This window comes from Schistocerca cancellata, chromosome 2 (assembly GCF_023864275.1).
Source record: "Schistocerca cancellata isolate TAMUIC-IGC-003103 chromosome 2, iqSchCanc2.1, whole genome shotgun sequence".
In the NCBI taxonomy this organism is placed as follows: Eukaryota; Metazoa; Arthropoda; class Insecta; order Orthoptera; family Acrididae; genus Schistocerca; species Schistocerca cancellata.
Window position 1 is genome coordinate 150,035,778 of NC_064627.1, and position 27,807 is coordinate 150,063,584.

The 27,807-nt window shown below is 42.1% G+C and overlaps 1 protein-coding gene across 3 annotated transcripts in view; it reads left to right on the forward strand.

The window, feature by feature from the left end:
• LOC126161443 (neutral ceramidase-like) overlaps positions 1-27,807 on the forward strand; it is a 516,902-nt gene that overhangs the window by 233,768 nt on the left and 255,327 nt on the right. For all 3 annotated transcript variants that reach the window (XM_049917257.1, XM_049917259.1, XM_049917258.1), the window contains one exon: positions 10,593-10,739. In XM_049917257.1, coding sequence (XP_049773214.1) covers positions 10,593-10,739 — 147 coding nt within the window. The remainder of the gene's footprint in view (positions 1-10,592; positions 10,740-27,807) is intronic.

Here is a 27,807-nt window from a genome sequence, read left to right on the forward strand (position 1 = left end):
AATGGATAAACGGGTCATCGAGTTGGGTATTACACTGTATGTCTATCAATTCAAGGTGGAAGTAGTGAGGTACTTTAGCATCCAGAGGTGATATGATCTGACAAACAAATCGAAATTCATATTCAGTCGTGTGGTATCCTGCAATCTCTTTGAGAACTCATGATGAAATCTTTCAATTACTCAAAAAATGAGAGCCTAGAGTTCTGGGAAATGCCGTGAACTTGAAGCCGACTTTCCCATAGGATTCATTCTAGTTCGATAGCAACAATTTTATACGGCATATCTGTTCAAAAATGGTTCAAATGGCTCTGAGCACTATGGGACTTAACATCGGAGGTCATCAGAACTACTTCAACCTAACTAACCTAAGGGCATCATACACATCTATGCCAGAGGCAGGATTCGAACCTGCGACAGTAGCGGTCGCGCGGTTCCAGACTGAAGCGCCTAGAACCGCTCGGCCATATCACATGATCCTTCCCTCTTCTTAAGACAATTAATGATTTCAGTTAATTGGTAAGGTCGACCATAAAAGATTTTGTCACCACTCTACTTACACCCAACTCAGTTTTTCCCAAATGTCCACCTTTAGCCATCATTCACTGTTGTTCACCAGAAGACAAAATCATCATGTGTTCTATGTGGTTGGAGCTGTGACATCTGTTTTTCGAGCCCGGCCTATTGAACACTTTGCATGGCCTTTAAACGATATGAAAAATACAGCATTTCCATTCGGTATTGAACGTTGTGGCTTCTCTACTTTTATCCTTTTCTGGACAAGTGTGCAGATGCCCTAGTATTCCTAATGCAGAACGTAAATCTGACAGAAGAAAACTGCTTGGCACCTGACAAGGCGCGTGCTTTGCTATAGCTGTGGTGGGCTGCAGCCTTCATTATTCTCTTCCCACTCGCCCCTCACCTCGGTGGGGCCATTGTGCTTGCACTCGCGGAACGCTGTTTGGCCTGACCAGTGCAACACACATAGCAGTAGTGGACACGAAAAGATCCTGAGGAAGATCGAGCAGAGGGGTCGAAACGTCGAACATTTTAGAAGAAACATGACGCGGCCTAATAACCCAGAAGATTTTAACTTCAGCGACAACAGCCAGGAAAGCCTGCAGACTTACATATAATATTAGTTCTTTCTACTGTAATACAGCCAACAGGATTGCCGCAGTGGTAATACCGTTTCCCGTCAGTTCACCGATGTTACTCTCAGTCAGGCTGGGCCAGTACTTGGATGGGTGACCCGTTTGCCGAGCGCTGTTGGCAAGCGGGGTACACTATGCCCTTTTGAGGCCAATTGAGGAGCTACTTGACTGGGAAATAGCTGCTCCGGCCGGGAGATCAGTGTGCTAACCACATGCCCCTCCATATCTGCATGCAGTGGCGCCTGTGTGCTGACTATCACATGATGGCGATCGTTACCATTGGGCCTTCACTAGCCGGCCACTGTGGCCGAGCGGTTTCAGGCGCCTCAGTCCCGAACCGCGCTGCTGCTACGTTCGCAGGTTCGAACCATCCTCGTGTATGGATGTATGTGATGTCCTTAAGTTAGTTAGGTTAAAGTAGTTCTAAGTCTAGGGGACTGATGACCTCAGATGTTTAGTCCCATAGTGCTTAGAGCCATTTGAACCATTTTTTGGGCCTTCCCATCGCCTGTTCGGGCGGAGTTTACGTTTTATTGTAGCGCAGTTGAGCAGAATTACATAGCTTTGTACAATCCATTTCCACGAACCCAGAGTTATTGTGCGGTTCGGCCTGCGGTGTGGATCCCCCAGGGAACGTCTCTCACCAGACGAGTGTAGCCCCTATATTTGCGTGGTAGAGTAATGGTGGTGTACGCGTACGTGGAGAACTTGTTTGCGCAGCAATCGCCGACATAAAGTGTAACTGAGGCGGAATAAGGGGAACCAGCCCGCACTCGCCGAGACAGATGGAAAACCGCCTAAAAACCATCCACAGGCTGGCCGGTTTACCGGACCTCGACACAAATCCGCCGGGCGGAATCGTGCCGGGGACCAGGCGCTCCTTCCCGCCCGGAAAGCCGTGCGTTAGACCGCACGGCCAACCGGGCGGGCGGTAGGGTTCCAAATAATACATTGATCAAACAGCTAACCTACTAGAAGAGGATATTATCATCTTAGTCGGTGAGCGTGGATTATGTTGAGTGGTGTTGTGCGCGGCTGTAGTGGAAGATTGGTTGCGTCGGCGTATCAAAGCGTTTCTGGGCGTGACTATGTCGGTGTCGCTCATTCGTCTACGTGGGTTGCAGCGGCTATCTTCTCTTGTGGTTGCTTTGCGAGGTACCAGCCTTGCTGTGGCACCTCTACCTTCGGACGACACTGCACTATAGCCCGTATGAATTACCTTGTATGTTACGTGTGTTGCCAGAGCTAGTGTACATTTAGACTGTTGAATTCACTTGTATAAACGTTCGATTCAAGAGATTTCACAAGTGAAAAGTTTTTTGGTCTGGTGTTGTGGCTAGTCAACCTATCAGGCAACCGCGATCACTATGTTGCTGTCGCCTGCTGTCTTACAAGTAAAGATTACTGGTATGCTAGAATGCGTGATCCACATGTTACTCATGGATCCAGAGTCACGTCTTCAAATAACTGTGGCAAGTCGACGGCATGATGCGCCGATGGAAGTATCCAAATTGGGGAGTGGGAAAAATTTCTCATTAAAGTTCCCAACGATAATGCATGTCCAAACGTTCTGCCAAAGCATTTGACGGTTGGACACAAAACGTTCTGACTGCCAAATCTGACATTTGTCAGGAGAATGAAACAACAGTGCAGCCAATGTGTGTTTCTCTGTAACTTATTTGCATTCAATAATTGGGAAGGTATTCTGATGCCACATAGTTAAGCAGCTCTCCACAACACCGTGAAAAATAATGAAACAAATTAGACAATATTTTATTAAGAACCTTCTGCGTTCCATGGCAGGAAATTGGTTCGATGTTCCAATAAGTTGATTCTTGCGAATAAGAAAACAGTAACCAGCCACTGGTAATAATGCTATTTATTTACAAAAATATAGCCACTTCTGATCTGGAACCGACAGATTCTTCTTTAGACGGATCTCGCTTATATTACCCATGTGTTGCCTTTTTGTGTGAGCTTTTTTTTTTTTTTTTCTTCAACGACTAAGCTAAACAACTGCAAATCCAACATATTATAAAAATTTATATATATTCCTCATCTCCTAGTAAACAAAAGGACCGATTTTAACCAAATCTGGTACAAATACCTGGTACAAGATCTACTTATCAAAAGGGCGAGGGTGGCGGTCAAAGAGAAGCATAGACCACGACGCGCGAATACCTAGACTTTAGTCAGTCAGTATTTGAGAATGAGAGCACTTAGTGGCTTGCAACAAACTGTACACAACCTTTACGAAACTTTTTCTCGCTGGTAATAGAGAAAGGGAAGGGGAGATGGAAAGAGAGAGAGGGGAGGAGGAGGAGGAGGAGGAGGAGGAGGAGAAAGAGGGGGGAGATGGAGACAGGGCGAGGAGTAGATAGAGGGACCTGGAGGAGATGGACTCAGAGGGGGAGGAAGAGATGGATGAAGAGTGGGGGTGAAGGTGGTGAACAGAGAAAGGACGGAGAAAGAGACGGACAGAGAGGGTCAAGGAGATGGTCTAATTGGAATAAATACATACACGTGCAATGTCAGACATTCAGCTAGTGTGGCAGAAACGTTTTCAGCCATCTTAAGATCAACCTGTCGGTTAAAAGCCAGTAACGACGCTATTTCTGTAAGTAAATAGCATTATTAACACTGGCTGGTTACTGTTGCTTAGTCGCCAGAATCAATTTGTATTTTGTACAATTCCACGGTCTCAAAAATGACAGTCTGCGACACAATAGCAGGAAGAAAAGTTTTGCCCCAAGGGCAGTTACTACTTACCACCACGTTCTATTTGTGATTACTGAATTAGGTTTTTAAATAGTAGAAATGTAGTCAACAAAAATCTCTTTCGATCATTTAATTTGTAAAATACTGAGGAACGCACAGTTAGGCGCAAAGACGATTCGCCAAGTCCCACGCACATTTTAAAACTTTCTCCATAATTTGGCACCTGGTGCGAGTTTAGGGACATACAACAGAGTACCGAAAACACAGCAGCACCGAAAACGCATTTTTTTAAATAATCGCCTGTAGAACTTTCCCCATTTGCACTTTTCATTTGTGGGGATTTCTGCACTAAATGTGGATTAATGTGCTCGGTAAGGGCTTCTAAGACAATTTGTTTACTAAAAGGATTCATGCTTAATAGAAAAACCTAGCATTAACGCGCTTCGAGTCCAGGGTTATGAAGTTCAAAGCAGTTTATAGTGAGAAGCACTTTTTCATGAAATCAGTATTACAGTGTCCGTAATGTATACTGTGAACTTTTGCTCCTGTGATAGTTTCCGTTGCTTTACTGCTAGCGGTTTGCGATCTGCCGTCGAATAACACATTTCAACACCGGTCGTGGCCCCCTTGTAAATGACATTTGACACTCTGCCTGCATATGTTTCCCCATTTATTTGCCCCAACGAATCTGCTCCCGGCGCAGTCATGTCACAATGAAACACCCTCTGTATATTCATTTTCTGCAGTGGTGCTATTATGTCAACATCCGTTTAGTTTTATTCACTTACGCAGTCACATCCAAATGTAGTGTAAAATAGTGCATGCAATATCTGTCATGAATAGTTAAATAACTTCATACGATTTTCCTGGTCTCAACATGTCGTTCAAATGTAGAGCACTTTGTTTTTCAGAGAGACAGATAGGAAAGTAGGATGAAAATAATGGAAAGGCAAAAACAACGTTATCGGTTTGATGTCAACTGAAAGTGTATATGCATTGTGTGTCGTGTGTGCGTATGCGTGTCTGTAGTGAAAGTAGTGACCAGTAGAGTTCAGTGAATACTAGAATCTTTTGTAATTGTTCATTAACTTTATAAACACGAGTGTATATACAAGAAAATATTATATTCAGTGTATGAATCCTTCATCAGCTAAATCCCTCTGCAATAATATGACTGTACATTTGAGTTAATCAACATCTTAATTTTTATTGTTTTGTATTAAGCTGACATGCAAATTTTGTGTAAATTGTATGTGGGCGAATGCACTAACTTAAAACGTTGTCAGAGGTATAAGAGGTATATATTGGTGAGTTTTGTAAGGAAGATTGAAGGAGGACATCGAAAAAGTGCAAAGAAGGGCAGCTTGTTTCGTATTATCGCGCAATAGGGGTGAGTGTGTCACTGATATGATACGTGAGTTGGGGTGGCAGTCACTGAAATAAAGGTGGTTTTTCTTTGCGGCGAGATCTATTTACGAAATTTCAATCAACAACTTTCTCTTCCAAATACTAAAACATTTTGTTGACATCCACCTACGTAGGCAGAAATGATCATCATAATAAAATAAGAGAAATCAGAGCTCGAACGGAAAGATTTAGGTGTTCCTTTTTCCCACGCGCCATTCGAGAGTGGAATGGTAGAGAAGTAGTATAAAAATGGTTAGATGAGCTCTCTACCACGCAATTAAGTGTGAATTACGGAGTAGCCATGTAGATGTAGATGTAGAGGCATACAATTTTAGAATCTAACAGAACAGAGCTGTAAAGTATGCAACAACAGTGACGGACTGCGTACGGGGATGGGGGAAAAACTGCATTTCATTTGAGACTTCCTGGCAGAATTAAACTCTGTTTCCCGGATGATTCCTCGACCATGCGATCTCTGCGTTTCCATCATAATTGCTGTACCGACTGCACACACAGCCTCACAGCTTTACTTCCACCAGTACATCTACTACCTTCCGTATATCTCCTACCTCCCATGTATCATATACTGCTGTTTTATCTGTAGGTGGGACAACAGTTATAGAAAGGAACGGATGGAAGATCTCAGAGATAACGCAGTCAGGAAATGAAAACGTCCTTCGTGTGCCTTTGATTGAGGGTAAACACTTCATATAAAGGCGGATTCCTGAAGAATCGCACAAAGAAAAGTACAACAAGTTTTCGGAGTTGAGTTACGCGGAAGTGAAAGCAGGTGTGTTTCTAGTAGTGAAACAAGAGACAGGGCAACCAGCCACAGAAAAGGATAACGCCACTATTGAACGGGATGGAAGGGCTATAAATGATGAGTCACAGGTAGCAGATATATTTAATAATAATTTCTTAAATCAAGTAGAAAGTATACGGATAAACTGGTCAATAAAAATTCGCAGCAGTATGTTGAAGAAGTAACTCTCACAAAATTCAGTCATATGAATCTGCCAAGAACTTCTCCTTCTGAAATTAAGAAAATTATACATTCTCTCAAAAATAAAAGCTCATCTGCTTTTGATGGTGTTTCCAAAAAAGTACTAAAGATTGTTCCCATATATTGAGCTCTGTCTTATCTGGAATAGGTAACGCAAGATGATAAGAGGAATATCAGGCTACCGACAAGCTTCAATGCTGACACCATTTTCCAAAAGTTTTGAGAAGGTGATGTATTCTAGAATAGTATCTCACCTCAGCAAAAATAATATCATCATCAAATCACAGTTTGGTTTTCAGAAGAGTTTCTGTACCAAGGATGCCACTTACATGATCACTCAGCATATTTCATAGGCATATATATTAGCGCCGTTTGCTATTTTCTGCGACCTACCTAAGATATTTGACTTTGTGATGCTCAGCATTCTGCTGGATAAAATGAAGTTTTATGGAATTTATGGTCTAGCCAATCAATGGATAATATCAAATCGAGCCAGAACAATGGCATAACTCTGACTGGGGAGAAATCACATATGGGGTTCCCCAAGGCTCAGTCTTAGGTCAACTATTGTTCCTCATATATGCAGACGATCTTCCATGTATTATATGAGCAGAACAGTTCTTTTTGCAAATGACACTAGTAGTGTAGCGAAACCAAGCATAGATACAGAAATAGTAAAGAATGCTTTTGGAACTATCACTGACTGGTTTTCTGCGAATGGTCTCACAGGCAGTTTTAAAGAGACACAACATATTCAGTTTTTCACATCTAGGCGTACATTTTGGAGCTGCTATGACGATTTAGCTCAGCCAAACTTCCACTTGAATCATGGCACATCTTTGGGGATTCAAATCAGGAAGTTGGCATACTTTTACATTTCATTCAATAATGTCATATGGAATAAGGTTCTGGGGTAACTGAGCTTTAATAAAGAAAGATTTCGTGCTGTAAGAACAATATGTGTCGCTCACCCACGATCATATTGTAGACATCTGTTTAATGAGTTGGGCATTCTGACTACAGCTTCAGAGTATATTTATTCCCTCATGAAGTTTGTTGTAAATATTCAAGTTCAAAAGGAACAACGATGTACACAATTACAATACCAGAAGGAAAAATTGGCATTTATTACTCCACATTAAAGTCGTCTTTCGCACAAAAAGGGGCCCACAATGCTGCAATACAAATGTTTGATCTTTTCCCCAGGAACATAAAATGTCCGACAGAACGCAAACTAAAACTTGACAACAAACGAAAAAGGTTTTTCTTAACAACCCCTTCTATTCCTTATAAGAATTTCTGTAGTTGTAATGTGTAATAGGTGGTGGATAAGAATTACTACATCATATATTAAAAAAGGCTTATAAATTTGCATCATGTAAGCATGTTCACAAATTTCCGATGACATGTAAAATGACTCGTTCCGCATCATTACGATTTATCGTGAAAAATGATTTATGGAACATGAAACTAACTGACTAACTAACTAACTAACTAACCAACTAGGTCCACAAATAAGGAATGTCACTGCTGACTGCCACTTCCGAGACATATTGAGTGATGATTCAAGATAAGGGTGGGTGGCATCGAAGGTAGTCGTAGCTAACGTCCTTGGAAATTCTAAGCCACCTATCATGCGAATGTTGAGCAGAAGCGTATTAGTGTGGGTAGGGAAGTAACAACTTGTCTCTCAGAATCCTTCTTCTCAGTCCATTTCCTTTCCAAGAAGTTCGGTGAGTGACTAAATGATAACAATGATCAACTTGCCAAATAATTTACTGAATAATTTTATTTCACAAAATGTGTTTCTTTTACTTTACAGCTGTATGTAAACATGTACATAGTTATTACAATGTGGTAGACGTACATTTTCGGCAAGATATCGATTCTGTCGGCACAAAGAAATTAAAACATTATGATTCTGTCAGAGACAGAAAAGGACTTGGAAGAGCAGTTAAATGGAAATGGACAGTGTCTTGAAAGGATAAGATGGACATTAACAAAAGCGAAACCAGAGCAGTGAAAATCAGCCAATTTAATCTGATGATGCTTAGAAAATTGGATTTGGAAACAATACAGTAAAGGAAGTGACGAGTTTTGCTTTTTAGGTGTGGAAATGACTCATGATGGCCGAAGTAGAGAGGATACAAAGTGAGGTAGCAAAATAACTCATGATGGCCGAAGAAGAGAGGATATAAATTTAGACTGGAAATGGGAAGATAAACTTTTCTGAAGAAGAGAGATTTGTGAACATCGCATGTGCATTTAAGTTTTAAGAAACATGTTCTGAAGGTTTTTGTCTGGATTTAGTGTCGTATGGAAGTGAAACATGGACGATAAACGGTTCAGCCAAGAAGAGAATAGAATATTTTGAAGTGTGACGCTGAATAAGAATGCTGAAGATTGAATGGGTAGATCACGTATCCGATCTGGAGGTTGTGAACGGAATTGGGAAGAGAAGAAATTGGAGGCATAATTTAACTAAAAAAAGGATCAATTGATAGGTTTGAAACGTTGAGGGATCACCAGTTTAGTATTTGAGGGAAGCGTGGGAGGAGGGGGTAAAAACTGTGGAGGGAGACCAAAAGATGAATACGGTAAGCAGGTTTAAAAGCATGTAGGTTGCAGCAGTTATGCGGCTTGCACAGCATAGAGCAGCATGGAGAGCTGCTGCAAAGCAGTCTTCGGATTGAAGAACGCTATAAAAACACAAACTTAATGTGTTCCATAACATGTTGTTGTTGTGGTCTTCAGTCCAGAGACTGGTTTGATACGGCTCTCCATGTTACTCTATCCTGTGCAAGCTTCTTCATCTCCCAGTACCTACTGCAACCTACATCCTTCTGAATCTGTTTAGTGTGTTGATCTTTTAGTTTCCTTCTACAATTTTTACCCTCCACGCTGCCCTCCAACACTAAATTGGTGATACCTTGATGCCTCAGAATATATCCTACCAACCGCTCCCTTCTTCTAGTCAAGTTGTGCCACAAATTTCTCTTCTCCCCAATTCTATTCAATACCTCCTCATTAGTTATGTGATCTACCCATCTAATCTTCAGCATCCTTCTGTAGCCCCACATTTCGAAAGCTTCTATTCTTGTCCAAACTATTTATCGTCCACGTTTCACTTCCATACATTACTACACTCTATACAAATAGTTTCAGAAACGACTTCCTGACGCTTAAATCTATACTCGATGCTAACAAATTTCTCTTTTTCAGAAACGCTTTCCTTGCCATTGCCAGTCCACATTTTATATCCTCTCTACTTCGACGATCATCAGTTATTTTTCTCCCCAAATAGCAAATCTCATTTACTACTTTAAGCGTCATGTTTCCTAACCTAATTCCCTCAGTATCACCCGATTTAATTCGAGTACTATCCATTGTCCTCGTTTTGCTTTTGTTGATGTTGATCTTATATCCTTCTTTCAAGACACTGTCCATTCCGTTCAGCTGCTCTTCCAGGTCCTTTGCCGTCTCTGACAGAATGACAATATCATCGGCGAACTTCAAAGTTTTTATTTCTTCTCCATGGATTTTAATACTTACTCCGAATTTTTCTGTTGTTTCCTTTACTGGTTGCTTAATATACAGATTGAATAACATCGGGGATAGGCTACAACCCCGTCTCACTTCCTTCCCTTTCATGTCCCTCAACTCTTATAACTGCCATCTGGTTTCTGTACAAATTGTAAATAGCCTTTCGCTCCCTGTATTTTACCCCTGCCACCTTCAGAATTTGAAAGAGAGTATTCCAGTCAACATTGTCAAAAGCTTTCTCTAAGTCTACAAATGCTAGCAACGTAGGTTTGCCTTTCCTTAATCTATTTTCTAAGATAAGTCATAGGTTCAGTATTGCCTCACGTGTTCCAACATTTCTACGGAATCCAAACTCATCTTCCCCGAGGTCGGCATCTACCAGTTTTTCCATTGGTCGGTAAAGAATTCGTGTAAGTATTTTGCAGCTGTGGCTTATTAAACTGATAGTTCGGTAATTTTCACATCTGTCAACCCCTGCTTTCTTTGGGATTGGAATTATATTCTTCTTGAAGTCTGGGGTATTTCGCCTGTCTCATACATCTTGTTCACCAGATGGTAGAGTTCTGTCGTGGCTGGCTCTCCCAAGGCTATCAGTAGTTCTAATGGAATATTGTGTACTCCCGGATCCTTGTTTCGACGTAGATCGTTCAGTGCTCTGTCAAACATAACATAACAGATATAATATCCGATACCAGCAGTATTTTTAAGCAGGTTGTTGTCGGTAGCTTATTGTGTTTTTAGTTATTGTGGCTGACGGTTTTTTGTTGCAGATGGGCTACGCGCAGCTGGAGCAGCGGGGCACCGGCCTGCACCTCCGACAGTTCTCCAGAGCCTACATCTTCCAGGACGATGACGGTAGCAGATTGGTCTTCACCTGCATCGACGCCGCCATGATCGGCAATGGGCTCCGCAGAGACGTGAGTGCACACCATCCTATTTTACTGCCGCATTACTTTCTCGAATTGTCTGAAAAATACTGGGACCGTGTAAGAAGTAAGGCAACCTATGCCTCTGTACAGGAGAAAACGCACACTTACGGGGAGACATACGAGGAGCGTTCAGTAAGTAAGGTAATAGATTTGTTTCTGAAAGCAGGTTGGTTTTATTCTGGATTTCAGTACCCCACTCTTTCGGCTATTTTTCAACATGATATTCGTTCAGCCGTTCAGTGCGACGACCATACGCCACATTAACAGGAGGGCACATGCTACCATTCTACTGGTCAACGCTGGAGCCAGCGTCTTGCTGCATCAATTCCCCCCCCCCCCCCCCCTCTTGTGTCAACACCAACGCGATGCTTCCGTTGGAGTGCATTCATTATTGGGCCAAACAAATGGTTCTCGGAAGGTGGGAGATTGGGGCTGTAGGGTGTTTGAGGAAGAATACACGTTTCAGTCCCCCAACTGGCGTCTCAGCACTATTAGTTGAGACGTCCAGTTAAGCAGCTAGGTGTTCGATTGTGACCCGTAGACCACCTGGAATGAGAGTGTCGGCACTTTCCTATGTTAGAGCAGTCACAGCAGTGCGTGGCTGACCGTGACGCGGGAGACACGCGATGATGGTAGACGCCTCGCCCAACGACCCACCGTGCTTTTGTTCAGTGCGAGGTGTCCGTAGACATTCTGCAGGCGCCTATGAATATTTGCGATGGTCTGGTTTTCCTTCAAAGAAAACTCAATAATAGCTCCTTGCTTGGAAACCGCTTCCGCTACAGACGCAGTTTTAATGGCTACGTGTGGCGCCGCCGTCTATGGCAACTTCATGAAACTATAGATGCTCAAGCGGGAATATTCTACGATGTCCCACAAAAAATTCCGCATTTTTGCAACCTAAATTGGCCGAGAAAAAAAGCGTTGCATTATTTATTGAACGTTCCTCGTATTCACGAGAGTTAATCACAAAATTTTAATTATCACCTCAAAAATGAAGTTACGTAACTAATTTTTGTTACTTTGCAGACTCAATCCAGACTGAAATCCCCGCGCCACGGTATCGTAGCATCCCGCTAGAGCACTGAAAACAAAATGGCGCAACCCATTGGTAAAATCATGCGGAAATTGGGTCCTTGCAGTGACGCAGGAGAACGGCGGAAGTGGAATGTGGCGGGGGATTTTCTAAGCGTAGACTCTTAATCAAATGCAGATCTCTTTTATTAAACAATTCGAACAACGTAATTAGTAAGAGCACTTGCATGAGAAGGCAGGAACTGGCGCTCAGTTTATCAAACGACCTTGATATCTAGTACAGTAAGATAATTCATACATACTATAAAAATGGAAGTATATAAATGTGTGATGTAGAAGGACATGGGGAACATAAATACTGGGTCAATTACAGTCAGACTTGTTACGTACATCACTTACTGCCTCAAAAGAATCACTTTGGGGAGAAGAGCGTACCAAAGGGTGAAAAAGCAGTATAGCCAGTTACGCGCAAATACCAATATTTTATTCGCCCAGTATTTCAGAATGGGAGTATTTAGTGACTTGCAAGAAACATTACACATCATTTCAAACCATTACGAAACCTTTTCTCTCTGTCAACCTGCACAAAATAATATCGGATATTACATTTTCGCTGTTCATGTTTCACTAAACTGCCGCATTAGGATATGACTTATTACTTCTTTACTTTTCATTCTTTCTCAACACACTGCACAGACCGTATTGACATACGCCGCTGAATGTACCTGGAACAATATGTTATTTTACGATAGTTGAGGAGATATGACGTCAAATACTGAGATGCATGAAAACCTGCTGCATTATGAGCGACCTTTTAATTCATTACTTCTTTGCTACTAAATCTGTTCACAACATATTTCGCAGACAGTAGCCACATATACTGTTGGATGTATCGGGAGATAAACACCGAGAGGGGATAGGGAGGAACGTGACATGGAGAGGGGGAGGTGGAAATAGACAGAGGGAGGGGAAACAGGAAATGGCCAAAGAGGGGAAGGATGAAATGGACAGGGGGAGGGAACGAGCAGATGGACAAAGGGGAAGGAGGCGATGGGTAGCTAGAGAGGAAGGAGGGGGTGCAGAGAGAGAGGAATAGGTGAAGATGTACAGAGAGAGAGAGGAGGAAGAGAAAGAGAGACTCACGGAAGATTGGAATAAATACCCAGCCAGTACTCTATAAAACCCACGCCGCATGGGAACGATCAAATTTACAAAAGGGGCAAAAAATACAGAATCGGAAAGCTTCAACTTAATACACTGAGAACTTCCAGCATGCTTGGGCTAGCAACTTTTATTAGTCAGCAGAACGAAAAACCAGTCCAGGCCGCAACTTTTTTTTTACTTTTTGTCTATTCAAAAACTACTTTCGGGCCGAGACCCATTTTCAGATCATCGTAACAAAGTCGAAAATTGCATTTCCGAAGAGGTCAACAATGCGCATTGAACATTTACAATGCATACAGATACCTGTGTGCAGTTGTCTGTATGCACAGTTATTTGCATGCACTGTGAATCTTCACTGCACATTCTTGACATCATCGGAAGTGTCATTTGCGACACTGTTATTATGATCTGAAGATGGGTCACGCCCCGAAACTAGTCATCGAACGAATAAAAAGTAAAAAAAAAATTGCAGCATGGACTGGGTTTTCCATCTATTGATTAATACACAGGTATCAATAGTTCGCTCCATTAGATAGAAACGTAGCACGAATTACACTACTGCCATTAAAATTGCTCCGCCAAGAAGAAAAGCAGATGATAAACGGGTATTCATTGGACAAATATATTATACTAGAACAGACATGTGATTCCATTTTCACACAATTTGGTTGCATAGATCCTGAGAAATCAGTATCCAGAACAACCACCTCTAGCCATAATAACGGCCTTCATACGCCTGGGCATTGAGTCAAACAGAGCTTGGATGGGTGTACAGGTACAGCTGCCCATGCAGCTTCAACACGATACAACAGTAGTGACTGGCCTATTGTGACGAGCCAGTTGCTCGGCCACCATTGACCAAACGCTTTCAATTGGTGAGCGATATGGAGAATGTCCTGGCCAGGGCAGCAGTGGAACATTTTCTCTATCCAGAAAGGCCCGTACAGGATCTGCAACATGCGGTCATGCATTATCCTGCTGAAATGTAGGGTTTCGCAGGGATCGAATGAAGAGCAGAGCCACGGGTCGTAACACATCTGAAATGTAACGTCCTCTGTTCAAAGTGCCGTCAGTGCGAACAAGAGATTACCGAGAAGTGTAACCAATGGCAGACCATAGCATCACGCCGGGTGATACGCTAGTATGGCGATGACGAATACACGCTTCCAATGTGCGTTCACCGCGATGTCGCCAAACACGGATGCGACCATCATGATGCTGTAAACAGAACCTGGATTCGTCCGAAAAATGACGTTTTGTCATTCGTGCACCCAGGTACGTCGTTGAGTACACCATCGCAGGCGCTCCTGTGTGTGATGCAGCGTCAAGGGTAACGGCAGCCATGGTTTCCGAGCTGATAGTCCATGCTGCTACAAACGTTGTCGAACTGTTCGTGAAGATGGTCGTTGTCTTGCAAACGTCCCCTTCTGTTGACTCAGGGATCGAGACTTGGCTGCACGATCCGTTACAGCCATGCGGATAAGATGCCTGTCATCTCGACTGCTAGTGATTCGAGGCCGTTGGGATCCAGCACGGCGTTCCATATTACCCTCCTGAACCCACCGATTCCATATTATGCTAACAGTTATTGGATCTCGACCAACACGAGCAGCAATGTCGCGGTACGATAAACCGCAATCGCAATAGGCTACAATCCGACCTTTATCAAAGTCGGATACATGATGGTACGCATTTCTCCTCCTTACACGAGGCATCACAACAACGTTTCACCATGGTCAATTGCTGTTTGTGTATGAGAAATCGGTTGGAAACATTCCTCATATCAGCACGTTGTAGGTGTCGCCACCGGCGCCAACCTCGTGTGAATGCTCTGAGAAGCTAATCATTTGCATATCAGAGGATCTTCTTCCTGTCGGTTAAATGTCGCGTCTGTAGCACGTCATCTTCGTGGTGTAGCAATTTTAATGGGCAGTAGTGTATCACACTAAATTTTAACAGGCATATAAACAGGAGAACACACGGATACATAATCAACGACCTAGTTCCAGAAAATAACCATAAAATGCATCCCACGAGAGCCAAAACCTTAAGCAAACACCAGACAGACGACACAGTGACCTACAGTAATACATTGACCACATCACATCCTGTAGCAAGGACACAAAGGAAAGCAACATCAGTAGCAAGCAAACATAGTCCTAAAATGCAGTTCAGTCATATAAACCACTGCTCTATAAGGTCGAGGCCTAACAGCGACCTCATCGCGTTTCATCAATATAAACCTTTGTGTACTTAAGTATGTTAGCACAGGCTCAATTCGCTGCCTTCCATTTGTCGTAAAGGAGACCTTACTTGAGGTAACACTCTGTCGCTTCCACCTGCACCGTGTCCCTTGGACTTTCAGAGGCAAACATCGTCCGTTGCTCCAATCGGAACGATGCCTTGTGTCGAAAAAGCACATCCATCCTTGGCCACCCATTAATGCAAATGCCATGCTGCTGTGCTGTGCTTCTAGCTTCGGATCTCGAGCTTCACCATGCTGGCCGTTTCTTCTCTGGCTGGCCAGTTGGTGCTGCCTCTGCTGCACCGCGACTGTCTTACGCCGATGGTGACAGCAGCCACACGCCCTCCCTCTATGCAGAAACGCGCTGGCACTGGCACACTATGGATCAGATGCGCCCATACCCTAACAGGGTCGGACTTCATATCATGCATGGCCCTGGCGAGGCACCGAAAACTTGGCAACCGCTGCGCATGGCTGCCCGGCGCCGGCTCCACGTTGAAGGTGCTGCTTTGGTGTTGTACGCCATACTCCAGCCCGCTCTCCCTGGCTGCATGCCACATCTCGCCTCACCGTGGCGTTGCACTTGCCAGATCCCGCCACGAACATAGCTGGCGTGAGTTGATGGGCATGCATCAATAGATGCGCCGTGAATCTCCTAAATCACGGCACATTGCATTTAAGGGCAAACAAGTCCTTGCTGAAATTGTTTCTTTTCTTCGGTGACCATCTTCAGATCTGGTTAAAACACATCCTAATGTAATAACGCAAAAAATTTTTTTATACTGATCGTTCAGTTTGTGATATTCATGCTAGTCTGGTGAAAGCGTGTGAAACAATGCACTATCATACGACACAATGGTTAGCCGGTGCAGGCGCATCTGTTGAGGTGACGTAAGTGTAAACGACGGGAAAACGAATTGACTGACCAAAGACCTGTCGAATCCGTGTGTAATGGTACTTGAATTACGTAACCATTACGGCACCTCACCTCAACCTCTCGATACCAGCAATATTCTACTGTGTTTCTGTAAAGTAGTTAACATATTTCTGAGACAACATTCAGATTTGATTTCATTAATGTAGAGGTACTTTGATACATCGATATGTTTACATTGCAATGATATTATTCTTATATGAATTCTTTCTTTTGTCACTATGATCTTTGACGTACTTGTAACTCTGATTTTTTGGCGCGTAAGCGGTTATTAGAGAGTCAAATCTTGGTCGTCATGCTGAAAAGACGCAAATTGCAGTCAGTTTACGAAATGTGAACTTTAACAGTGAGGAAGATATTTTCAAGTATATTTTATATTGTGAAGTGATGTTGCAACAAAAGTAATAAAAAAGAAGTGTAACTTAAACTCGGAGTGCTAATAACTTTTGTACATCACCATTGTCCTAACTTGCAAAAGTTTAATATTCAAGAATGGTTTGTGAAGCGTATCTATAAAACTTTTGAATATCGCAGAATAACACCTAGGCCTCTTTGCATCCGAGCGTGGAATCATCACTACCTAAATTTTCGACGATTGAGGCATGAGTTCACAACGAGACCAGCGTGGGAAACACGAAAAGATGAGTGCCTAGTTTATCCATTATTTCATGAAATGACTTTATTAACTGTGCTCTAATGACAACTGCCACATAATATAACTTTGTTGTTGCCCGAAAATGCAATATTTAGCAGCGTGAGCAACACTACAATCATAATTAATTTTTGACCTTTGTCGTGGTAAGGTTGTTAGACGTGTCACACAAAATCGCTGCTGTATAGCCTTCCAACGGCGACCAAAACGCGGTTAAATCACTGGTCATCATGTTTTGGCTCATCAATCTTTGTTGAGCGCTGTGCCGTATGCGAGAGAGTACTTGGGAATCTGCATAACGTGTACATGGTAGTTATTAATTAGTTTAGAAGAAATAGCATTTAGTTATTAAAAGGGTAAATAACTTACAGAAATCTTTGATACAGCAATGGGTGCAGTATATCTTCAAGTTTTATTCTCACGTGACCCTGCGAGGCCGCGACTTTTTCGCTAGGTGGGAATGAGTTGTTCCAACAGCCATCATGGAGTCGTATAATGGTGCAGAGCGTGTACAGTGTTAGACATACAATTAAGCTTTCACGTTCGGCGTCTTTTTCAATTAAAACATACGTTTCATCTCTAGTCCGTATGTTTTAACTGAAGAAGTGCACAGTATTTTTCATGGTTTCATAAATCCATGAGAGACAATTCAGAACTAACTTTCGCAAGCCACCAGCTTAAAGACAAGCTGTTATTAATTGGTACAGTTGTTTCATCTAAACTGGCTGTGTACACACATGGGACACCGGATCGGGGGAGGTCAGCAGTTGAACAAGTTTGGCATTCTCGCATTCGCAGTTCGGGTAAATCAGTGAGACGTGTCAGATTAGAATTGAGTGTGCCTAGTGTTGCAGCGCGGAAGGTATTCCGGAAACCCCAGTCATTCAGAACTTATAAAGTAGTACTGTTGCAAGCCTTAACAGAGAGTGGCAAAGAAAAACGAGCTGAATTTTATGTAGAAATGTTAATGAAAACGCAGACTGAAAAAGATTTTCTTAATAAAATTGTGTTTTCTGACGAACCCGTTTTCCATACTTGCGGTAAAGTGAATCGACATATTGTTTAGGTATGGCATCAACAGAAACCACGTCACGTTGTCGAAGATGCAAGTGACTTCCTAACGTTCTGCGCTGTAACCTGTAGTAAGATATACAGTTCTTCCTTGTTTGTCGACATCCTCGAACATTATCTGGTGCCTCAGGATACTGGCACAGAATTTATTTGCCTGTAAGATGGAGCACCACCACAATATCATCGTGAAGTTGTCGCGTGTCTCCGAAGGAATGTGCCGACTTGGATTCGACGTAGTGGATCAATATAGTGGCCACCACTGGCACCTGATTTAATCCCAGTGGACGTCGGTGTATGTTAAAGACAGTGTTTCTTTCTCCGCTTCCGGGAAACCTCGACGAGATGTAAGAATTGATACCACAAGCAGTTGCCACCGCGCATCAAGAGTTGGTTCATAGGAATTTACAGGAAACTGATTACACATCGGATACTTGTCGTGTTACAACAGATAGTCACATTGAACATTTGTAAATAAAACTACACTACTGGCCATTAAAATTGCTGCACCAAGAAGAAATGCAGATGATTAACGGGTATTCATTGGACAAATATATTATACTAGAACTGACATGGGATTACGTTTTCACGCAATTTGGGTGCATAGATCCTGAGAAATCAGTACCCAGAACAACCACCTCTGGTCGTAATAACGGCCTTCATACGCCTGGGCATTGAGTCAAACAGAGTTTGGATGGCGTGTACAGGTACAGCTGCCCATGCAGATTCAACACGATACCACAGTTCATCAAGAGTAGTGACTGGCGTATTGTGACGAGCCAGTTGCTCGGCCACCATTGACCAGACGTTTTCAGTTGGTGAGAGATCTGGAGAATGTGCTGGCCAGGGCAGCAGTGGAACATTTTCTGTATCCATAAAGTCCCGTACAGGAGCTGCAACATGCGGTCGTGCATTATCCAGCTGAAATGTAGGGTTTCGCAGGGATCGAATGAAGGGTAGAGCCACAGTTCGTAACACATCTTAAATGTAGCGTCCACTGTTCAAAGCGCCGTCAATGCGAACAAGAGGTGACCGAGACTTGTAACCAATGGCACCCCATACCATCACGCCGGGTGATACGCCAGTATTGCGATGACGAATACACGCTTCCAATGTGCGTTCACCGCGATGTCGCCAAACACGGATGCGACCATCATGATGCTGTAAACAGAATCTGGATTCATCCGAAAAAATGACGTTTTGCCATTCATGCACCCAGGTTCGTCGTTGAGTACACCATCGCAGGCGCTCCTGTCTGTGATGCAGCGTCAAGGGTAACCGCAGCCATGGTCGTGTGAGCACGTTCTAGGTGTCGCCATCGGCGCCAACCTTGTGTAAATGCTCTGAAAAGCTAATCATTTGCATATCACAGCATCTTCTTCCTGTCGGTTCAATTTCGCGTCTGTAGCACGTCATCTTCGTTGTGTAGCAATTTTAATGGCCAGTAGTGTAGAAAATTATACTGCTTTCACAGTTGTATCAAACATTTCTGTAAGTTATTTACTTGTTTCATAATTTAAGGTTAATTTTGTATAACTAGTTTATAATCACCCTATCCTATGCACCTCTTGTGCCGAATGATTTACTGAATTTGCCTTGGTCAGCGAACATGCTGGATATACCAGAGATTTTTAACCGTGTTGTGGTTGTCATCCGCAGTCTGACTTAATGCAGCCCTCCACGCTAGTCTATGCCGTTAAAAGCCTCTTCATCTGTGACCTACTTTTGCTTGTACTGTTAGCGAAGTCGAACTTCGGCCTTCGTTACACTTCTCTTCACAACCATATTGACGATTGCTTGGCCTCCAATCAACTGATCCTTTCTTTTTGTCACGCGACGCCATACTCTTTTGTCTGTACATTTTACCTCAGTACACCTTCATTAGTTATCCGATTTACCTATCTAATCTTCAGCATTGTTCTGTAACACCACATTTCAAAAGCTTCTATTCTCTTCTTGTCTAAACTGAGTATCGTCTATATTTTGCTTTCCTTCAAAGCTATATTCCAGATATCTTTGGGAAAAATTTTCTAACATTTAAATTTATGTCAGATGATAACAGATTATTATTTTTCATAACTGCTTTCCTTGCTACAGCCAGTATAGATTTTATATCCTCTTCACTTCGGCCATTATCAGTTTTTTGCTGCCCTATTGACGAAACTCACCTGTTACTTTTAAATCTCGTTTCCCAATCAAATTCACGAGGAGTGTAATTTAACTCGACCTTAAATTCCATTATCTTTTATAACGTCTTTTCAACTTTCCCAACTTATTTGTGCAATACACTAGCCATTCCGCCGAGCTAATCTTCTCTGACGCAAGTATAGTGTCATCGGCAAACATTAAAGCTTTTATTTCTTCTTTCTGCACATTAATTAACTTTTCAAATTTTTCCTTCGTTTTCTGTACTACTTTCAGAGTGAACGCTTGGAATAATGTTGGAAACTTGCTACAAATCTCCTACACTGCCTTCTCAACTACTGCTTCCCTTTCGTATTGTTCGTCTTGTGTAACTGCACTCTACTTTCGGTGCAAGCTGTGCACAATCTTTCGCTTGCTGTGTGTTATTCCCACTACATCCAGATTTTCAGAGAGTGTATTCCAGACAACATTGCCAAAGTCATGCACTAAATTTACAGACTGTGTAAACATAGACCTTACTTTCTTTAACCTAACTTCTAAGAAAGGCGTAGCATCAGTATTGCCTCATGTAGTCTTTCATGAACTTCCATCTCTCTTTCCATCCTCCTGTCTACAATACGTGACAATATTTTGCACACATGAGTTAATAAATCGACGGTTCTGTAAAATTCATTTTCTGTCAGTACTTGTCTGCCTTAGAATTAGAATTACTCCATTCTTAAAGTGTGTAACTATTTAGCACTTCTCTTTAACCATTAGACGTTGGTTTTCCACCTCGGTGGTGCCTTATTCCTTCTTAATCAGACCGTCTTTGAAGAGATGCTGCCGTTCACTGTTCCAACGGCCTTCTGAGAATTTCTTGTACGACTTGCTTGATCGTGGCGTCAGCCAATGAATCTTACAAATATAAGACCGAGTTTCAACCGGAGGTAAGTTCTGTATGCTGCAAAAATTTTCCACATGAGTAGTCTCCCGCTCGGCGAGAGAAAGAGTAAGTGTTGTCATTTCCAGTTGTTGCAACAACGATATTGCGTGCCCTCAGGAAGTGCCAGCTGCCAAGTATGATAGTCGCATCCTGCCTTTGCTCACGTGCTGTCTTGAGAAATCTTTTCCAGCGATGCTCCTCGTAGTCGTCGTGTAATATCACTTGAAAGACACTGACTTATTTTCTCTATTAGACTGACACATTCTCTTGAAAATAAAATAACATCTCTGCTTCTTATGATTTTTAGAAATTGCTAGGAGATTGGTATCTATATCTATAAGATAGAACTGGGAAGTCCACGGGATATTGCCCATACAGATTTTTCTATTTTATCTTTTAGTCTATCGACTGGTTTAATTCTGCTCTACAACTTCTCCTTTCTTTAGCTAGTCTGTTTCATCTCTACGCTGCTGTTACAACTAAATCCGCTATAATCTATATACTTAGTGTATTCTGTCTGCCTGCTTAGTTGAGTGGTAACGTGTTTACCCACCATGCAGCGGGCCCGGGTTCTATTCCCGGCCGGGTTGGAGATTTCCTCCGATCTTGGACTGCCTGTTATGTTATCATCATCATCACCGACGCGCAAGTCGCCCATGTGGCCTCGCCTGAAATAAGACTTGCAACCCTGTATCCGAACTTCCTCGGATGGGGCCTCCCAGCCATCAATGGCCTTAAAATGAACTTCTGTTCGTTGGCCTTTCATTTCTGATACTGCACGATCGTTTTTTTTTTTTTGTGTGTATTGTGGTTTCCATCCGCAGCTCCTAGAGCCTACTTGGTTCCTCCTCTGTTCTTTTTAATATCTGTTTATTTCGTATCTTCGATTTGTTTGTAAGTCATATTCTGTGTTAAATACGTTGTCCGTGCCATTCATCTGGCTAAAAGAGCTATGTCGTCTGCGGAACTTAAACACTATCTGCTGCTGTAGTAAAATCTCTTCAGAAATTTTGTTTCAGTTTTATTATTGCTTCTTTGACGTATAAGCACAGCCTTGTCTTGTACCTTCCTTGAAACGAACTTCTCTTCGTTGGCCTTTCACTTCTGACACTGCACCCCCCCGCCCCCCCCCCCCCCCACACACACACACTCTGCGGTAGCGTTCTCGCTTCCCACGCCCGGGTTCCCGGGTTCGATTCCCGGCGGGGTCAGGGATTTTCTCTGCCTCGTGATGACTGGGTGTTGTGTGATGTCCTTAGGTGAGTTACGTTTAAGTAGTTCTAAGTCCTAGGGGACTGATGACCATAGATGTTAAGTCCCATAGTGCTCAGAGCCACATACACACACACACACACACACACACACACACACACACACAGAGAGAGAGAGAGAGAGAGAGAGAGAGAGAGAGAAATGGGTTGGGGTGGGGTGTGTTGGGATGGGGTGGAAAGGGGGACGATATCGTTCTGCGTTGGCTGTCAAGCAGTTTCGCAGAACCGACGTCATTTACATAGGGACGGAGTATTAAAGGCGGTAGACGATGCGTGATAGACTACACCAATTTATTTATGCCATCTACGTGTATTTTAGACGGTGACGTAGCTGAAAACAGATGATCTTCTGATTACATGTGTTCCGTTTGGATTATGTCTAGGTCATTTCCTCAAAGGAAGAGGCTGTACGCGGGAAAATGCTTAAATATACGGTTATGTATGAAAAAACAGGTCTCATCAAGGTGGTCTGTTTTCTAGTTAACATGACAACGCTAACAAATTTACTCATTCTTAAGGGGACTGCACTAAGCTCTGTACCTAGTTTCTGCTTATGTGTTGAGTCCTGGGCTAGTAGCGTTTTTGAATGTTGGGCTAATAACAAATTGAGATATACGGCTTCTTTTGAGAATGACACAAAATCGAATATATTTTTCAAGAAAATACTTTCCGTTAGTCATTACATGTGACTTTGTCAGCAAAAGAACTAGATCATGCTTCTAACTTTATTTTATGCATAAATCGTCAAACTCTATGTTCAAACCAAACTTAGAATCGTTCTAAGTGTTTCTCCGACAGAAAACCCCACGGTCATATCCTACTTGAAAATTTTTCTAAAAAGTGCACCTACAGGCTTCTGTACTTAAATTCCACTTACTGAGATTTAGTGGTATGGAACATGGTGCTGATCAACGAAATAGTCGAATGTTAAGGCGTCTTGCATAATGAAATTCGTCGTTGCGTGCATGTGATACATAAAAAGAGAGAGGAAAGAAACTCACAGTACGTGTGCCATCCTAATATATTGAATATTCCGAAACTGAAGCCATGGTTGCTCTAAATCATTTTGAGATACGTTGGAACAACAGCCGTATTTTAATCAAGGATATATGGCTTTCGAAAGGACCCTTCTAGTGATTTGTGGAAACCATGGAAGACCTAAATTACGAAGTTCAAACGGGTGTTTGAATCTCACTTTACCTGAATACATGAACAGTGCCTTACCTTTGTGCTAATTCTGTCTGTGGTTTTCTTACAACTAGGTCTGTATCTGAAAGTGATTTTAGGCAGTCGGACGCTGCTTGCTCATAAAGTGCGCCTGCGACATCGCTTGAGAGGCAACCTGCCTGCCTGCCCTGTCTTGCGAGTCACCGATGAAAGGCGTACAGCCCGCTAACTCTGTAAAATTACAACCACATACACAAGGAAATATCCTATTCCAAAGTTTATACCTCTCTCTGAGTAAAAAAATCAGGTTTGTAAAACGAACTGAAAACAAACATACATTGCAGAAGCAACATGCTGTCTTGCACGTTGTTTATTAGTACTTACGAGATAAAAAGTTTGTAACTCTTTTAAAAACACGAGTGCTCTCTTTTTTTAAAGGACCGATCGATTAACACCGTAGTGAAAATGCGATGAAGCTTTACGTAGTGTCTCTAGTATGCCGTCCATCGCGTGACGTCGCGAGGATATAAAGAGCACGTAAAGATGCCTAGAACAATAGTCAAGTGGGAAGTGTATGCTGTCATTCGATTTCTACTTAGTTAGGAGTTCTGCCCGATTTCATGCAGCCCACGTAACGTAGCTGCCATGCATCGCAGTAAAGTGTGGCTGTGTTGCAAGAACTTCGAAACAGAACTTAAAGCCGTTCGTAATACAGGCAGTCAGGTAAGGAAGTGAATGTCAACTGATGATCTTGTTCAGAGAGTGACACAGGCTTTTCGAGAAAATCATCTACGAAGGGTAATCCCATGCTGTCATAAAGCATCGTCCTTCGTCATGACAGTGCTCGGCCGCACACTGCAGGTGCAACAAAGACTTTCCTGTAGTGTTTTGGATGGGAAGTGTTTGACCACCTACCTTACAGGCCGAACTTGGCTCCCTCTAATTTTCATCTCTTCGCTTACATGAACCGGTGGCTGTGAGGGCAGCATTTTCGCACTGACAACGAACAGCGACCAGTGCAGAGAACTGGCAGGAAGCATAGGCGAATGCCTTCTATGGCGATGATGTTGGAAAGTTGGAACCACGTATCGACAGATATCTAAGTCGGAGTGGCGACTATATTCAGAAATATCTGGAAAGTGTAGCTACGTGTCCGAAATAAGATATTTTTGATTTTTACTGGGGTCTCCATTTCGGTAGCTTGAAGAAAAAATAGTCTCACTGAGTGTAGCGTAGCAGCCTTATGGTAGTACAGTTACTGGTTGAGTCTCGAAACTATCAGCAACAATTTTTTTAATTTAATTTGAGCACTTTACTTTCTAACATCTAGAAATATAATTAAAAGCATCGAAATATAATTTTAAATAAAAATAACATATTAACTACAGGTAATATGAAATCAAATGAAAATTTTATGCATACATGCGACTATTAAACGAAAAAAAATTTACTTCAGTAATACCGTTCATTCTCTGATAAAAAGTATTATGTTTTCTGTTTAACGTTTTGCATTGTTCCACCAAATTATAATGTACTATGAATATTGCCGTATTAATGTAAGTAATTTTTAAAGATAAAAATGTCAATTAATAAAAATATGATTAATTGTTATCCAAATAAAATTTCTATTTGTTGATAAATGTGGAATTTAAATAAAAGAAAACTGTTGCGACTGATGACACAAGAATTAGTGTCCTTATTACGATCGAAAGGTTTCTACGCTGTTTACTCAGATACCAAAACTTACAAATTTTTTATGATTCAGCGCTCGGAAATTTTCAGGTTTTCAAAGGCGATTTTTTTCGACTTAATTTGAGAGCTGCATCGTACTGCTTTATAAAATTCGTGCTCGGGCCCTGAGCTTCCAACCCCACGACTGTGAAGAAGAACTAAGAATAACTTTGAAGAAAAATTAAGAATAACTATGAAGAGAAACTAGAAATAACTATGAAAATAGTTACGAAATAGAAAACCTAAGAATAACTATGGAGCTTCTCTTACTAAGGACACATTCCGATGTCTAGGTTTTTGACTACGAACTATAGAATGTGAATAAGGATGCGCGAGCAAGAATCAAAGCGTCCTGGATGGGATTCAGGACCTCACTGGTATTCTTTGTGATAGGAAGATGCCTGTGCACTTAACTCAAAGATACAACGCACAGTGGAAGACCGGTTGATTATGTGGTAACAAGTGGTGGCCCACATCCAGAGGTGCTGGGCACTTACTGCATGTCATAGAAATGCGGATACTGAGTATATCGTTAGGCATCTCCGTGATCGGCCCTATCAACAATAAATCGGCAACTAGCTGGAGTGGCTCCAGTCAATGAAAAGATACAAGAATGGAGATTCCGGTGGTATGAATATGTCATACGGGCGCCACATACTTCAGCCATCAGTTCAGCCTTTGATCTCACTGTCGAAGGGCAGAGACAGAGTGGAAAATCTAAATTACGGTGGCTAGACACTATAAGCGCAGATGTAAGATGAAGAAGCCTGAATCCATAAGAATAGTAATAAGAAGAAGAACTATGAAAAAACTAAGAATAAGTACGGCCCCTCTCAGTATTATTTCCCTCTCTTTGCCAGTGATCCGTCATGCTGCGTCCGTTTGTTTCCGTGATTTGATGAATTTATATTATTTTGTTTTTGTGGCATGATGCTCTTGCCATCGCTACAATCAACAGTTGATCTAAGGGAGGGAAATCATATGTAGTATCCGTCTGTGACTCGTGTAAACTTTTTTCTCTGTCTTGTCATATTTTAACTGTTGGTGTATCGTGTTTTCTGAGCCGGACCACGCTGAAGCTGACCGGTGTACTAAACCACCGATCGTTACTCTTGTCATGAGAGTTCGAGCAAGGTCTGGTTCACCTTCCCGTCTCACAAGCTGCGGCGCTGCACGTTAATCTATACGAACAACTTTTTTACTGTATGTGCATAACGGGCACTATCAAGGAAGCCCCACGACAGTCGGGTATTTACGATATTTTTATATTTATAATGCGTTAAGTGCAGAAGGCAAGTATAAATCACTAAAAGCAATACGATGCAACTCTCAAATATTCTCGAGAAAATCGACTTTGAAGTTTTCGGATCAATTTTAAAACACTACAGTCAGATCGGCCTTTCAACAGGCAGTATGGTGCTGTGCAATAATAGCGGCGTGCCATGTGGGTGGCCTGCGTTCGATTCCTGGCTGTGGAAAATTTTGAAATAAAGCTACCTTTCTACGTGCGTTTCCGTGAAGAGCGAAATGCATCAATATGGAAAAAAATTAATGTTCATGCTTTTCTGTAATTGGAACAAGCCTTATTAACAGCTTTTCGTAAAAGATTGGTAATTAAGAGTTCTTGTTTGCAATGAAAACCGGTTTTTTTGTGTGTGATACGTGATCAGAAATAAGCTTATGTGCATTTTTCATAAAAATATCAATTAGGTATATCTTAATTAGCATATAATTGAGGAATTTCATATTTGTATTGAACTAAACGAAAAAAAAACGAAAAAGTAACGACCGAAACGAGACTCGAACCATCGATTACCAGTCTCGAGCGATACCGATTTTTTTCAAACTGCATGCATTTTGTTTTTTTTGCGTAAATGCTCTACCACAGAGCCATACTGCCTATTGAAAAAACGACCTTACATTAGAGTACTAAAGAAACTCGGAAAGCTTCAGAACTTCGAAGTCAGTTTTCTCAAAGTGTTTGGGAGTTGCATCTTAGTGCTTTGAGTGTTTGATATTTGAGTTCCAAACTTCATATACCATAAATATGAAAAACTACAGAAAACAGATTGCTGAGAGGTCTCCTTGTACGACGAGAACAGAAAGTATGTAAAGGCTTTTTTTTTTAATTACCTCTACCAGTCACAAACTTTATCAACTATTGTATTAAATTATTTATTTAGCGACACGTTTAGATGGTTAAACCTCATCTTCAGGCTAAATGGCATTACAAAAACGGCTTTACAATAAGGCCATACTGAATTTACATGTTCTTGTACATCCACACTCCGCAAGCCACCTGACGGTGTGTGGCGGAGGGTACTTTGAGTACCTCTATCGGTTCTCCCTTGTAAATGCTGTGGTCATCCTGTGGAAGAAGATAAAACTTAGTAACAGGCGATGTCACTTTGGAAGCTGGACTAATGTTTGCACGAAAATGTTTTGTAACAGTCACTCACTTTGTTCTTCTGGCGTGGCAGTTTCGTTGTGATGCGTTGCGGTGTTTCCATTTCCGTGACTCTCTTGGTCACTGTTCACAAATTCTCACTAACATAGCAGTAACTTGGAAACATGATCACAAACAGTTCTGTAATACAGTGGACAAGATGGCGGTCGAAATACAGCTAGTTTCGATTTGACTGTCGATTTGGCGATCTGTGTGGTGTGAGATGTTTACATGTCTTCTGCACGACTTGTTATCGTATTACAGATGTAGGTT